Genomic DNA, 12,919 nt, shown 5'->3' with positions numbered 1-12,919 from the left:
GTAAAAGCCTTGAAAGTTAAAACATCATCATTTCCAAATACATAGCGCAACTGACATTACTAGCCTTCTGCAAAGGCATTGAAAGTTGAAACATCACAATCTCCAAATATATAGACCAGTTGACATCACTAATAAAAATAATAAAGGGGGAGCCAAATTCTTACTAGGATTCTTACTTGAATATTTTCAACGGTAATTTTATTTCAGTATAAAAAGTAATTTTTTTTTATGTTTTCAAATTTATGCTACTAATTTTTAGGAAGAGAATAAGTAATCAACATTTGATTTGATGTTAATTAATGTTTTCATTGGAGTGGAGAAAAGTAATAATAAATATATTAATAGTATAGTTTGCTCATACATCGTCGATATGTCCGAGTGGTTAAGGAGACAGACTTGAAATCTGTTGGGCTTCGCCCGCGCAGGTTCGAACCCTGCTGTCGACGTTTTTGCGTTCTTTTGCAACCACTGGCAGGACTAGGACTGCGACTAGCCAAGGATCCATCCGTACGTGTGTGTTGATTTTGAACTTGTCTCTTTCAAATTCCTTATCAAATTGACTAAAATCTCAATGATTAATGTTTGAGGAAATGCCAAGATTGGCAAGTGAGTCTTCACATTTAACATGCTTAATTAACTCATCAATTTAACATCGCTATATCAATAAATTAAAGGAGCAAAATTATTTATAAAAACATAACTTGAGCCAGCTTCAATAATAGTCTGTCTTATGTTTAATTTTTCTTTTTTCACTAACATAAAACTTCAAAATTTGGGAAATGCAGTATAATCTCTCAATTTTCCACTTCCTCACCTCTTTTCACACGGGTTTGTTTTTCTTGGCTTGGCATTTTGGTAATGTCGTTTTCCATCCAGCAAGGAAACAACACCGCATGTTTATTATGTACACTACTGCGCAGCATCAAACCTCTCCCTGCTCTCTCTCTGTTCTGCCAAAATTAGCAGTGGAATAATAATTCACTACACTCACATCAGTCAACAGGCCACAATATTCTAATATCAATCATTAATGTTCCTTGTTCCTTGTCCCTTGTCCCTTGTCCCTTCAAAACAAATAAAAATCTGGCCACCACGTGTACCTCTTGATCTCACACAATGCTGATTCCACACATTCGAAGGTGGTGATGATGATGATGGTTTGCATGAACATGATGATGATGATGATGATGATGATGATGTTGGTTCACCATTTCGTGACACCTCTTAATCCCTTCTTTCCCTCCCACTCGGAACCTCCACTCTGCAACCCTCTCTTCTTCTTCTTCTTCTTCCTCCTCATCTGATATTATTTCTTCTTCTTCCTCTTCTTCTAGAATACTTTGATCTGGAATAAGATGCAATGTCAACCGTCCATCATGTCGTGAAGCATGCAGAATCTCCGGTCGCTGTATTCTCACTTCTGTGAGTTCTAACCTCCCGTCTTTCCTCACCGGTCGGAGAAAAAAACTCGGTTTACCGTTCCGGTTCAACGACGAAAGTGGCGGCGGAAACGACCTAACCTTCCTCCAATTTCCTCTTCCTTCAGCTCTCATCATCCTTCTCTGCCAAACCTCATCGTCATTATCATCATTCACCTTTTCATCACCATCACCATTCTTGTCATCGATTTTGTCCATTCGATTATCGCTGATCCTTCTCTCGTCGGAACTCTCAAACCCTAGACTCTCGGTGCAAGACATCAACCCGTCAACTCCGCCGCCGATATCGTCGATGAATTCAATCCTGGACGGTGACGTCGACGACGGCGGCGGCGGAGGAGGAGGAGGAGGGTTGTTGTTGGGCTTCAACGTGGCAGATTCCAGAACATTCGGAGGCCTATGTACATCCCTTGTGGCCGTGACGAGACCCAACCCTGAAATGGGGTAATGAGATTGAAGTTGAAGCTTGTAGTGATCATCATCATCGTCATCACCAATTGTAGTGTCAGTGGTGGTGAAACTCAAGAAGGAGTGAATGTTTTTCTTGAACAAGTTGATCATGGTAGAGAGAGAAAGGGAGAAAAGAATAGGCTAATAATAAAGAGAGAGAGAGAGAGAAATGTATTATTAGTAACTCATCACGTAAGTTTTGGTTTTGTTTTGAAAGAAAGAAAGAAAACATAAGAGAAGAAGAGAAAGGGGAAAGGGTATGTATTACTATTAATATTAAGAAGGTGCCAAAGATAGAAAAAACAGAGAGAGAATGCCAATAGAACAAAACAAAGAGACACGAAGGGTTAGAAAATATGAGCTGGAAACCGTGAAAGAGGAAACGGTGCCGGGTCCCACGTTAGATTGGCTATGACTCCGCACAATTAATTGTTTTTGTTATTTGGATAATTGGATGGCTTAAATTTATAAAAACTTTAACCTCTTATTAGTTATTACTCTTATCTCTATCTCTTTTGCTACTGAGTTGGCTCTTCTCTTTCTCGACCCATGGCCATGTGTACAACACCATTTGTTATAATAGGTAACCGTTAAGTTCAGGATTTTTTCATTGTTTTCAATTATCTACCTTTTTTTTTTGGGGGGGGGGGGGTCAATGATGCATGATATCTAGCTGTTTCACATGTCAGAAATGGCGTTTCAACATAAAAGAAAAATGGAATTTTGAATATTCTCGTGCTCTTTGACCATTCGTAAAAAAATAAATAAACGGATTTCCAAGTTGTCAACATTTTACAAATTTATTGCTGCATTTAAATTATTGATATGCGTTACGCATACCTCATCTTCGAAAACAGTAAGAGCTTGAGTAACTGAGTTGGCACAAGTTTGTTCTTACTCCCAGTGAGTCAACCGGAATGGATAAATAAAGTGTAACTCATAATTGATGAGAATTTAAAAGAGGAAATTATATTTATTTTTTTATTGTATGATGCTAATTACCCCTTATGATTCAGGTGCAGAGGTGTTAATGTGTCGGGCTTTAGTATTAAAAAATTAAGCTTGTATTTAAATATATCAGAGTGATCTAACCTGTAACTTGTTATGAATATAATTATCGACTTGTTGCCTTACTTATTTATAAAAAGTTTGTTTTAATCTTTTAAAAAATAATAAGACAACAAAAATGATGATGGACCACAAAAAAGAAATGACAATTAAGTTAGGTTTAATAAATGAGTGATATAAAAAATATAAAATAAAAATAAAAATTAATATACCAAATCAATCTCATAGACTTTAAGGTCAGACTTTAGAATTTGAACCTTTTTATTAAATGAATTTTTACACAAATTTAAATTTATATCCAACAATCAAAAATAAACTAATCAAGTTAGACCTACACACGCCAATGGCCTTTTAACGCCCTTACTCAAGTTGATAAAGCGACCCGCCGTCCCGTGACAATTATTCAATTAATTCTGGCCCTAAATTATTATTTTTTAGGATTATAACTCTTAGGTGCTGTTTGTTTGGTAGGAGGTAAATATTTAAATGCCTGGGATACTGAGGTTAGCGTTCCTAAATTCTTACATTTGGCAGCACAAAATGAAAATAATCCAGGAGAACTTATTTTCTTGGATTTTCCTCCTCTGTGTAATTTTGTTTCCAAAATTCAACTCCAAAATACCACAGATTTGGCGATAATTTTCGGTGCCCGGGGAAATGCAAAAGTAAGAGCGAATCAGAAGACGAAATTAACCCTCTATGTCTCTGTCTAATATGAGTTAGAATGAGCCTTGCATGTTTCTTTTCCTTTTCCAGCTCATTCTTTTTCCAGTGTTCAATCTTGAATTTAATTCCTTTTCCAGTTCATGTTCGTTTTCCAACTAAAGGAGTTTTACTACTATGAATCAAGAATTTAATATTTTTCTTTTCAACTTTGTATCCAAGTGTTCAATCTTAAAATCTTTTTAACAAGCAGAAAAAAAAAAAGTCAATGAAAATAAACCAAATCTTTGCCATCTACTCGTATTAGTCCTAACGAAATTTGAGTCACAAATTTTTGTTTATCCTTTTGCATTCTGTTGTGTTTCTCAAAGAGAGCGAGCTCGGGGGAAATGAAATATGGGAGAAAGAGAAAAAACGGGAATATCAGACAGAGAATAAGAAAGAGAAAGAGGTGAGGGCAAATGAATGATGAAAGAGCTTAAGGGTACGAATGTAAATTCAATCCACATTCCCAACAATTTTTACACTCAACCAAATATAGCATCAGAAAAATTAATCTAATATTCTCAATAATATTTTAGCCTACCAAACAACTTTTTATAACATTTTCGGGGAAAAAAGTTTTCAATTAGATTTCCGGAAATAATGATTCCAAGATAAAAAGAAATTTCTCCTCTACCAAACGCCCACTTATAACTTTTTACAATTCGTACGTGCTAAACTCATTGCTACTTTAAGTCAATTCTGGTGTCGAAGAAATTATGATTTTAGTTTCTAGAAAATGAGATATGTTATTCTGCCTACTCTTATTTTGCCTATCTTTTTCAATATCGTTAAATTACAATCTTATCCAATGATAAAGATTTACTATATAAAATAAGGCTTTAATGTTTCTAAAGTGAATGTAGATAAGTTATCTATATTTGCTCCCAAAACGATGTCATTTTGGGTTGAAAAATTAAAAAATTATAATGAAAAAGACTATTATAACCCTGAAATAAATTATAATTATAAAAATACCTTGATTTTCGCCTCAAAACGATGTCATTTTGGGCTCAATGTAGATAAGTTATCTACGTTGACTGTAGAAAAAGCGAACCCATAAAATAAACTCATTTTCTCATTTGTCTCTCTCACCGCCTCTCATTCTTTCTTTCTTTCTCCTTTCTCTTTCTTTAGTGGCGCTTCAGCATAAAAAAAGGTGCGAGCTTTTTTTTCAAATCATCCAACCCAGCCATTGTTATGAATATTTACATAAAAAATTGAAAAGGATGTCAAGAAGAAACAAACCCAGATGCTCTATATTATGGAATCAGGTATGTCTGTTGTTGGGCGTAACATAGAGAAAACAGAGATCATTTCTTCACTTCAAGGTGAAAAACAAGATAAGAAGAAGAAGATAAGTTGATTCGATTTTAAATTTCAATCGCAAAATAGAGATGTTACTGTAATCGTGGATTAATTAATTCAAAGGAAGGGATTCTTCCTGGTTTTAATTTTTTTGTATTTTTGTGGTTTCTGATGTGTTCAATTATATCATATTGAAGGAATTTTGACAATTATATTCATCCAGCAGAATTATGATGTCATTAATCATTGATTGAATTTAGATTTAAATATAAATTCAGATTGTAAATTACGTAAATCGATAGATAGAGAGAAAGGGGAGGAGAAAGAAAGATTGTGGGAGGTAGTAAGGAGAAAGAAAGGGGAAAAATGTTTATTTTATTCCGCAAATCTCTACCATTAGATGAGATTGTAATATAACGGTATTACGAGAGGTAGACAAAGGTAGGCAAAATAAGAGTAAGCAGAATAACTTATCCCCTAGAAAATAACATTTTTTTTTTCTAGAAAGGGATAGGTTATTCTGCCTAATCTTATTTTGTCTACCTTTGCCTACCCCTCAACACCTTTAGATTACAATCTCATCTAACGGTGGAGAGTTGCGCAATAAAATAAATCATTTTTCTCTATTTTTTTCCTCACTATCTCCCACACTCTTTTTCTCTCCTCCCCTTTCTCTATATCGATTTGCGTAATTTACAACCTGAATTTATATTTGAATCTAAATCTATGAAATGATTAATGGCATGATAGTTCTACTATATGAGTATAATTTTTAAAATTTCTTGAATCTGATATAATTGAACATGGCAGAAATTACAAAAAAAAAACAAAAATCACGATAATCCTTCCTTTGAATTAATCGATGATTAACATAAGGTTTCTATTTCGCTGTTGAAATTTAAAATCGAATCAAATTATCTCATTCTTCTTATCTTGTCTTTCACCTTGAAGTGGGAAAATGATATCTGTTCTCACTATGTTACGCCCAACATGGCATCTTGGTTTGTTTCTTCTTGACACCCCATTTCAATTTTTTTATGTAAATGCTCATAAAAATGATTGGGTTGGATGAAATAAGAAAAAATCTTACCCTTTTTTTATGCTAAAGCGCCATTGAAGAGAGAGAAATGGGACGAGAGAGAAAGAGTGAGAGACACTAGGAAAGAGAAAAGGATAAAAGAGTTTATTTTATATCATAAATTTCCACCGTTGAAAGAGATTGTAATCTAACGGTGTTGCAAAAGGTAGGCAAAATAAGAATAATCAAAATAACCTATCCCTTCTAGAAAATAGCTTTTCTTTATTTTCCTTCGTGCCAAAAAAAAATATCATTTCGTCAAATAAAGTTAGCAATCAATTATTTCCTTTAAAGAAATGAGTAAATACCATTTTTTGTCCTGAGCAAATTTCATGATGTTCGCTTTAGTCCTAACAAATAAAAAAGCTATTCGTGGTCCCTAAGAAATTCAAAATGGACTCATTTAGTTGAAATCGTGATTCCTCACAAATTCAAAAAAAAAACCCATGTTAATCCCTCAAAAGGACTAAAATAGGTCCATTATGAATTTCTTAGGGACCATGAATAGCCTTTTTATTTGCTAGGGACTAAAACGAACATCGTAAAATTTGATGAGGACCGAAAAAAATATTTACTCTAAAGAAATTATATTCCTACGAAAAAAATACTCTCTGTGCAAAGATACGTGGATCAATTACATTATAGTGTTTTGTTTATCTATTAATTCATAAACGTTGTTTTCTATGATTAACTTATAATAATAGTTATAAAAACTCATAAATGCGTTTATGACTTTTGCTATTTCCTTTATTCAGACTTTAGTATGCGTGTGGCCTTCCAATTTTATTTATTTTTAGCAACGGGATTTAACTATACGAATGGAAATGATATTGAATTGCTCTTGAAGTAGGAACTGATCAAAAGATCAAATCTAGTTGTGCAAGTTCAGTCAAACACAATTCTTTGCGTCATAAACTTTGACAAGCTTGTTTCTTGGTGACCTATCATCAGCCATTTCGAAAATTATTAATGGATTTGTTAAGCATGCAATTCTGCTACAAGAGTCATGCCAAATTCATCTCTTTGTTGAATATGGATTTAGAGATGCTTGAACTTCTTCTAGTGTACGCCCCTTGGTCTCTGGTACTAGTTTTGCTACAAATAAAACGGTGAAGCCACATATGCCAGAGAATATGAAGAAAGTTCCTGTCCAAAATAACACAATGATGAATTATTCTGGTTAGAATAAGCACTCCTTACTTTTCTAGGTATCATTCCTTTTTTAATTTTTGTACTTTCTGATTTTTTTGCTTTCTTTTTTGAGGAAGAGTGAGTGTGAACAAGGGATCAAAAGTAAATGCGAACCTACCTGCTGAACTCCAACTCATAAGGAAGTTAAAAGCATATGACACAATCCAAGAACACAACCAATTAACCAAAGTCACAAGGCTTCCAGCAGAACCCTTCACATTGATGGGAAATATCTGGTGAAAATAATAATAATAAAAATTACTACTCAGGCTGAGGATTTATTAGTTATTATGATTGTTTTGAGTGAACACCAACTTGGCTAGGTCAAGGTTAAGTGTTTGGGATATGTCAAGGTTCAGTATAAGATATGATACCGATGGTATGTAAGTCTTAGTGTCCGGATATAAGCTTAGTGGAATGCCTGACAGCAATGTAGTCGAAGTGTCCTACCTTTTGGTCCTATAGATGTATTTATAGTGTTCCTCATAAGCAGTTATAAAGGAGGGGTTTTAGTTTGTCCTTTAACATGATACGAAAAACTTTCCTACACACACAACATTTTGTGGGGCTCATACTTTTTAAAGCAAAAAAAAAAAAAAAAAACTAAAACACGCAAAACGAATCTCTATAACATTACATAATCACTTTTCCTACAACATAACTCTTATAAAACCCTATAAAGGAAGATTGTGGGCGTGGAGAAGTTTTCCCGGCGGTGGTCATGGCAACTATGGTAATAATGGCCTCAGAGTGGAAAAGGATCATGGGTTTGCCCGGGGCGCTAGCCAGAAGTGTCGTACTGGGGAGGTGGCTTTAGGATCCTAAACGGGCCTAGTCCTTGGGCTTAAGCCCAATGGGCTAACCGGGTATAAACCCGGAACAATGATGGGATTTATATTTCATAAGTTCAGGCATTTATAAGGCCAACCTACCTCAGACATTATAACCCAGGGAATTGCTCCCATGCCCAGCGAGAAAGATCCTGTATATACCTGGTCATTACCAAAATCAAAAACTTAATTAGGTAATTTAGTATGGTTAATGTGCCATTTTGGTCCTTCAATAATTTTTACTACAATCAAATTAGTCAAAAAAAATTTTAATTAAAAAAATTAGGTCCCTAGTCACTTTGCAGTTGGATTACTAGCAAAAGTTTGTAACAATCATTACCAGTACACCAACGAGCGCCAGAATGGGACTGACTTCCTTCCATTTATGTAGGTCCTGCATATGGCAAGCGAAATTATCTATTTATTTAGAAATAACTAATTTGAAAAACAACATAATAGAGCAGATTGTGTAATTCAAAGAACCTGCAAGAAGAATGATAGGGCTGCAAGGAAGCATCCTAAGCATGTTCCTGATGCAGAGACCTGTATAAAAGTAAAACATTTTGGATTTAGAATTCACTGAACAGCATAAGAAAGAAGAAACAAAAACTTAACCTTTTTACCAGTAAAAGTGGTCGTCTTCCAGATTGATCCATCAAAAATACTCCCAAAGTTGTCATTGGGATCTATAAAGACAGAAATGACCAAATAGTGTGAAGAGACTCAAGAATGAAGAGAAGATCCATCGAAAATGGCATTTTTCTCATCTTGCGTAGCATTTAAGAAGACAGAAATTAATAAAATTGTATGAAGAGAATTAAGAACCTGAACAGCAACCATTGCTGTTGTTCCAATACTTCCCGAAAAACCTGTGATGGATAAGAATTTTTGCTTCATAATCGTGTTATAAATCTAATACTCCCATAATCATCTTCTTTACGTACGTGTCATATTATGATAGAAGCATTAAAAAAACCTGCACGTACCAGCAGAGATAAATATCGAACTTGCATAAAAAGCGATGCCATTAACCCCTCCAAACTGTTGTAGTATCATCAAGCCAACTCCTACCTAACAAAGTAACTAAATACCATAAAGAGTCTGCAAAAGGTTAAGAAAGTTTGCATCTTAGAAAGCTCACGGTAAGTGACTTCAAATACTGCAATTGAAATAAGCCAATAATGCTAGCTTCTTTTTGCTGCTGAAGGGCTTCTGTATAATCCTACCAAAAAAAGTACAATGTATAAAATAATATGTCAGTCTCTTTGATTCTTTCCTCCCCCCACCCTTTGTTTTGCTTCCTAGTTAGATAGTAAACCATAAAATTAACACTGTAATGAACAAACACTTAAATATATACTCTAATTTCAGTGGCCTCTTGAGAAACATCAGCATTCTTTCCCCTAAGGCGCTGTAAAGCAGATTCACTCCTTTCCAAGCGACCAACCTTTACCTGCAGAAGCTTGCAACTATCACTTTCTCGTGATGTGTTGGTTTAATGACATGTGTTGAATCCGATTATTTGAGGAAAGTGGTGAAAAATTTGTTTTGCTCGTGTGAATTGTGTCCAACACAAATAGCCCAAACATAAAACCTACAGCAGTCATGAACAACTCACCAGCCACCTAGGAGACTCAGGAATGAAGGGCAGACTCAGAAACTGTACAATACACGGAATAATTCCTGAGACAAAGACATAAAAGATGTGCCTCACATAGAACCTTCTTTTTAATTTCATTTTGTGAAAAGAACACCAGAAAGAAGAACTTTACCTATTACAGCCAAAATCCGCCAATTCAAGTATGCTCCAATAAGCCAAGTTAATGATACCCCACAACAAATCATTAACTGTCAAAATAAGACCAAGCAGGGATTTAAGATAAGCCTATACAGGAAGCATGTGAATATACACGGTACGCACAGACTACTAAGGATAAGGATGTGGATATATAGGTCTTTTATAGAGTGATGAAAGGTATACAATATTCTCCCAAAATATTCCTTATCCTTATGCCAAATACAAAATGAGAGTAAAATAATATTCAGAGAATATAGTGTTGCCTTACCTGATGAGTTGTGGTGAATCCCCCTCGAAGATTCTTGGGTGTGATTTCAGCTATATATATTGGTACCTATTTATGGAAAGGGAACTAGCCATTTGTATTTATTTTAAGTGACTGATATCGTTTGAACAGAAATTATGACAAAATTAAGAGTCATAACAATTACCACATAAGATAGAAGACCTATTCCAAATCCTACCAGCAGTCTTCCAACATAAAGCCACCAAGCAACCTTCAAACAAGCACCAAGCGTTAAATATCAACCACTGAACTTGTGCAAAACCCGTGGGATGAGGACTTTCAACTGATAGAATCCTAACTTTACCCATCTATTATTGAATTGCATTTAGAGAAATTTCGCTCCAAGTCTTTCAACAAGAATTATTAAATTAAAGAATCAATTCAATCTAAAACCTTAAGCTGGTGAGTGATACAACATTAATGGTTTGTTTGAACTCGTGACCACCTGATCATAAGATCTGATACCATGTAATGTAGCCAATTCAACCCAACAACTTAAACTTGTAAATGATATCATAAAACCATGCATGCTCTTTAACAGTTACATTGAACTCTATTCATGGAGGCTTTTTTTTTTTTTTTTTTCCTTCCTTGAAATATAGTTAGGTTAATGAATTATTAGTTAACAGACATATGCAATAGCATGCAAGCAACCTAAAGAAATATGGGAATGAAGTCATAGAAATAGTAAACCTTTGAGACTACTATAGCAAGCCATCCCATGATGCATATAACCTCCGAGAATCCCATGGCCTGCTTAGCAAAATGCAAAATAACCGAAGATTGGAAAAAACTATATAAGACAAGAAACATTCAACTGAAAATGTAGAGCTACACGCTTTGAGAAAAACACAAAATTGGAGAAACTTACAACTCGACGACCTGCGTAATCTGCTATTTTGCCACTTACAATGGCACCAATCATTGCTCCAATTGTCAGTATTGAACCAAAAAGTGAATACTGTTATACATACAACAGATACAGGACTCAAATGAGGCCAATAGATATAAGCTGTGAATGCTTCTCTCATTTCAAGCAGCACAAATAGTTACGAACTCGAGTTCAATACACGACAAAAACAGAGGTTGTGATTCAAAGTTCAAACCTCGGCGACACCAAGATTAAGATCATCCATGATTCCAGATTGAGCAGGGGATGAATATCCAACCTGCAAAAAAATCAGTCAATGACAGTGGTCATTCTGAATTCAGATAAATTTGCAAAAAACCAAAATGCGTAAAAGGGAACTCACGGCAGACCCAAAAACGTAAGAACCAAAGACAGCAACAAGGGAGCTAAGTATAAGAATAGGTGGTAACGAACAAGTTCTGCTTTGACTCTGTCCCTCACAGTCAACGCCATCGTTGCGACCATACCCCTGTGATTCTGTTGAAAGGAGAGGACTTGAAAATTCGCTTGGTTTTGTTTTTTTAGTGTCCATGATTATTACCCACACCGAGACACAGGAGCTGCACAGATTTTTTAAGGTTATGAACAAAGTTAATGCATCTTTGTGTTGCACAAAACGACAGTGCAGTGCTTTGAGATAAGTCTTGACTTGAGATAGAAATGGACAAATGCTGTTGCTTTGAATTATTAGTGTTATTTTGATTCGTTGGAGGTACCACTACCAGTACCAGATTGTTTTTGTTACTCTGGCGAAACTAGATAAGTGGACAATTTTTAATCTGAAACCATTGGCATTCAATAAGTCGATGATGTCTCTTCGTAAACTTGTCTGTTTGTCTTTAATATAATTAATTAAAAATATTTATTTTTAGTCTAATTTAAAATATATTATAATCATGGAGAAGAGTATGTTTACAAAAAAAATTTGCAAATTTTTACAAATTACACTATGTTCTTCCAGGGGAACATAGTGTCACTAGTGTTCTCCCGGGAGAAAATAGTATAGTTTGTAAGAGTTTGTAAACAAAAAAGTTTATAAATATAACGTGTCCTTATAATTAAAATATGTTAAAATTTTAAAATAACATATTCTTATGTGTTTAATTTAAAAATAAATTCATTTTAAATGATATGTGTGGTCCTGTTTGTTTTGCAATAAAATCACAATTGTGCCAAACAAAATTGGGCTATACAGAATCCCAGTGTTTTTTTTTTTTAAATTAATTTTGCAGAGAGTAAGATTATTTAACAAAAATTTAAAAAAATTCATTCGATAAAATTAATTTTAACTGTAAAATTCTTAAAAATTTTAAAAACATATTCTTGTTTATATTTCAAAAATATTTTTACTTTATCATAAAAAATTAATTCTCTTAAATTCACGCTTTCTTTTAAAATTAATTTTACTAAAATCTAAACTAGGCTTACCTATAAGGGTGGCACTGTGAAGGGTAAACAAGAAGCTCGCGGTCGCGGTCATCGTTGTCCTTCCTTTTACCAGAACAGCGTACGCGTAACTTTCTGATATTTCATATTTTTGTGTACGACCTTTTTAAACCACGATATTCTTTATTATTTTTCACAGTTGTAAAAAGTTGACATTATTATTTTCTAAGATATATATATATAATTAATATGCAAATCATATTTTATAGGCGTTAGACTCAATCGGATCTAAAAACAAAATTGAGCATGAATGACTTTTTATTATTAAGTTTTACGATGAGTGAGAAGAAAAAAATATATACATATATAGTAACTACAAGTCTATAACGTAATTGAATTGAATGAGAGAATATTTGTGTCCTTTCGTATAAACACCTAATTCTAAGAATATATGTAAATCATGAGCCTTA

General features: G+C 34.2%; 1 protein-coding gene, 1 non-coding gene and 1 pseudogene across 2 annotated transcripts; 1 reads left to right on the top strand and 2 right to left on the bottom strand.

Annotated features, from left to right (window-relative positions):
* Window positions 1-364: 364 nt before the first annotated feature.
* TRNAS-UGA (transfer RNA serine (anticodon UGA)) lies at window positions 365-446 on the top strand. The gene has a single exon. It is a non-coding gene; the product is annotated as a tRNA-Ser (tRNA).
* Window positions 447-1,109: 663 nt separating this feature from the next.
* Window positions 1,110-2,000, bottom strand: LOC133293896 (uncharacterized). The gene has a single exon (XM_061492517.1). The coding sequence runs from the start codon at window positions 1,998-2,000 to the stop codon at window positions 1,110-1,112; it is 891 nt and encodes a 296-aa protein (XP_061348501.1).
* Window positions 2,001-6,874: 4,874 nt separating this feature from the next.
* LOC133293862 (sugar transporter ERD6-like 5) lies at window positions 6,875-11,747 on the bottom strand (annotated as a pseudogene).
* Window positions 11,748-12,919: the final 1,172 nt, after the last annotated feature.

The sequence above is a fragment of the Gastrolobium bilobum genome, unplaced genomic scaffold, assembly GCF_033153095.1.
Source record: "Gastrolobium bilobum isolate Gb01-03AN ecotype WA unplaced genomic scaffold, APGP_CSIRO_Gbil_v1 utg4431, whole genome shotgun sequence".
Taxonomy (NCBI): domain Eukaryota; kingdom Viridiplantae; phylum Streptophyta; class Magnoliopsida; order Fabales; family Fabaceae; genus Gastrolobium; species Gastrolobium bilobum.
The sequence above is the reverse complement of the archived record's forward strand: the minus strand, read 5'-3'. Positions and strand labels throughout refer to the sequence as shown.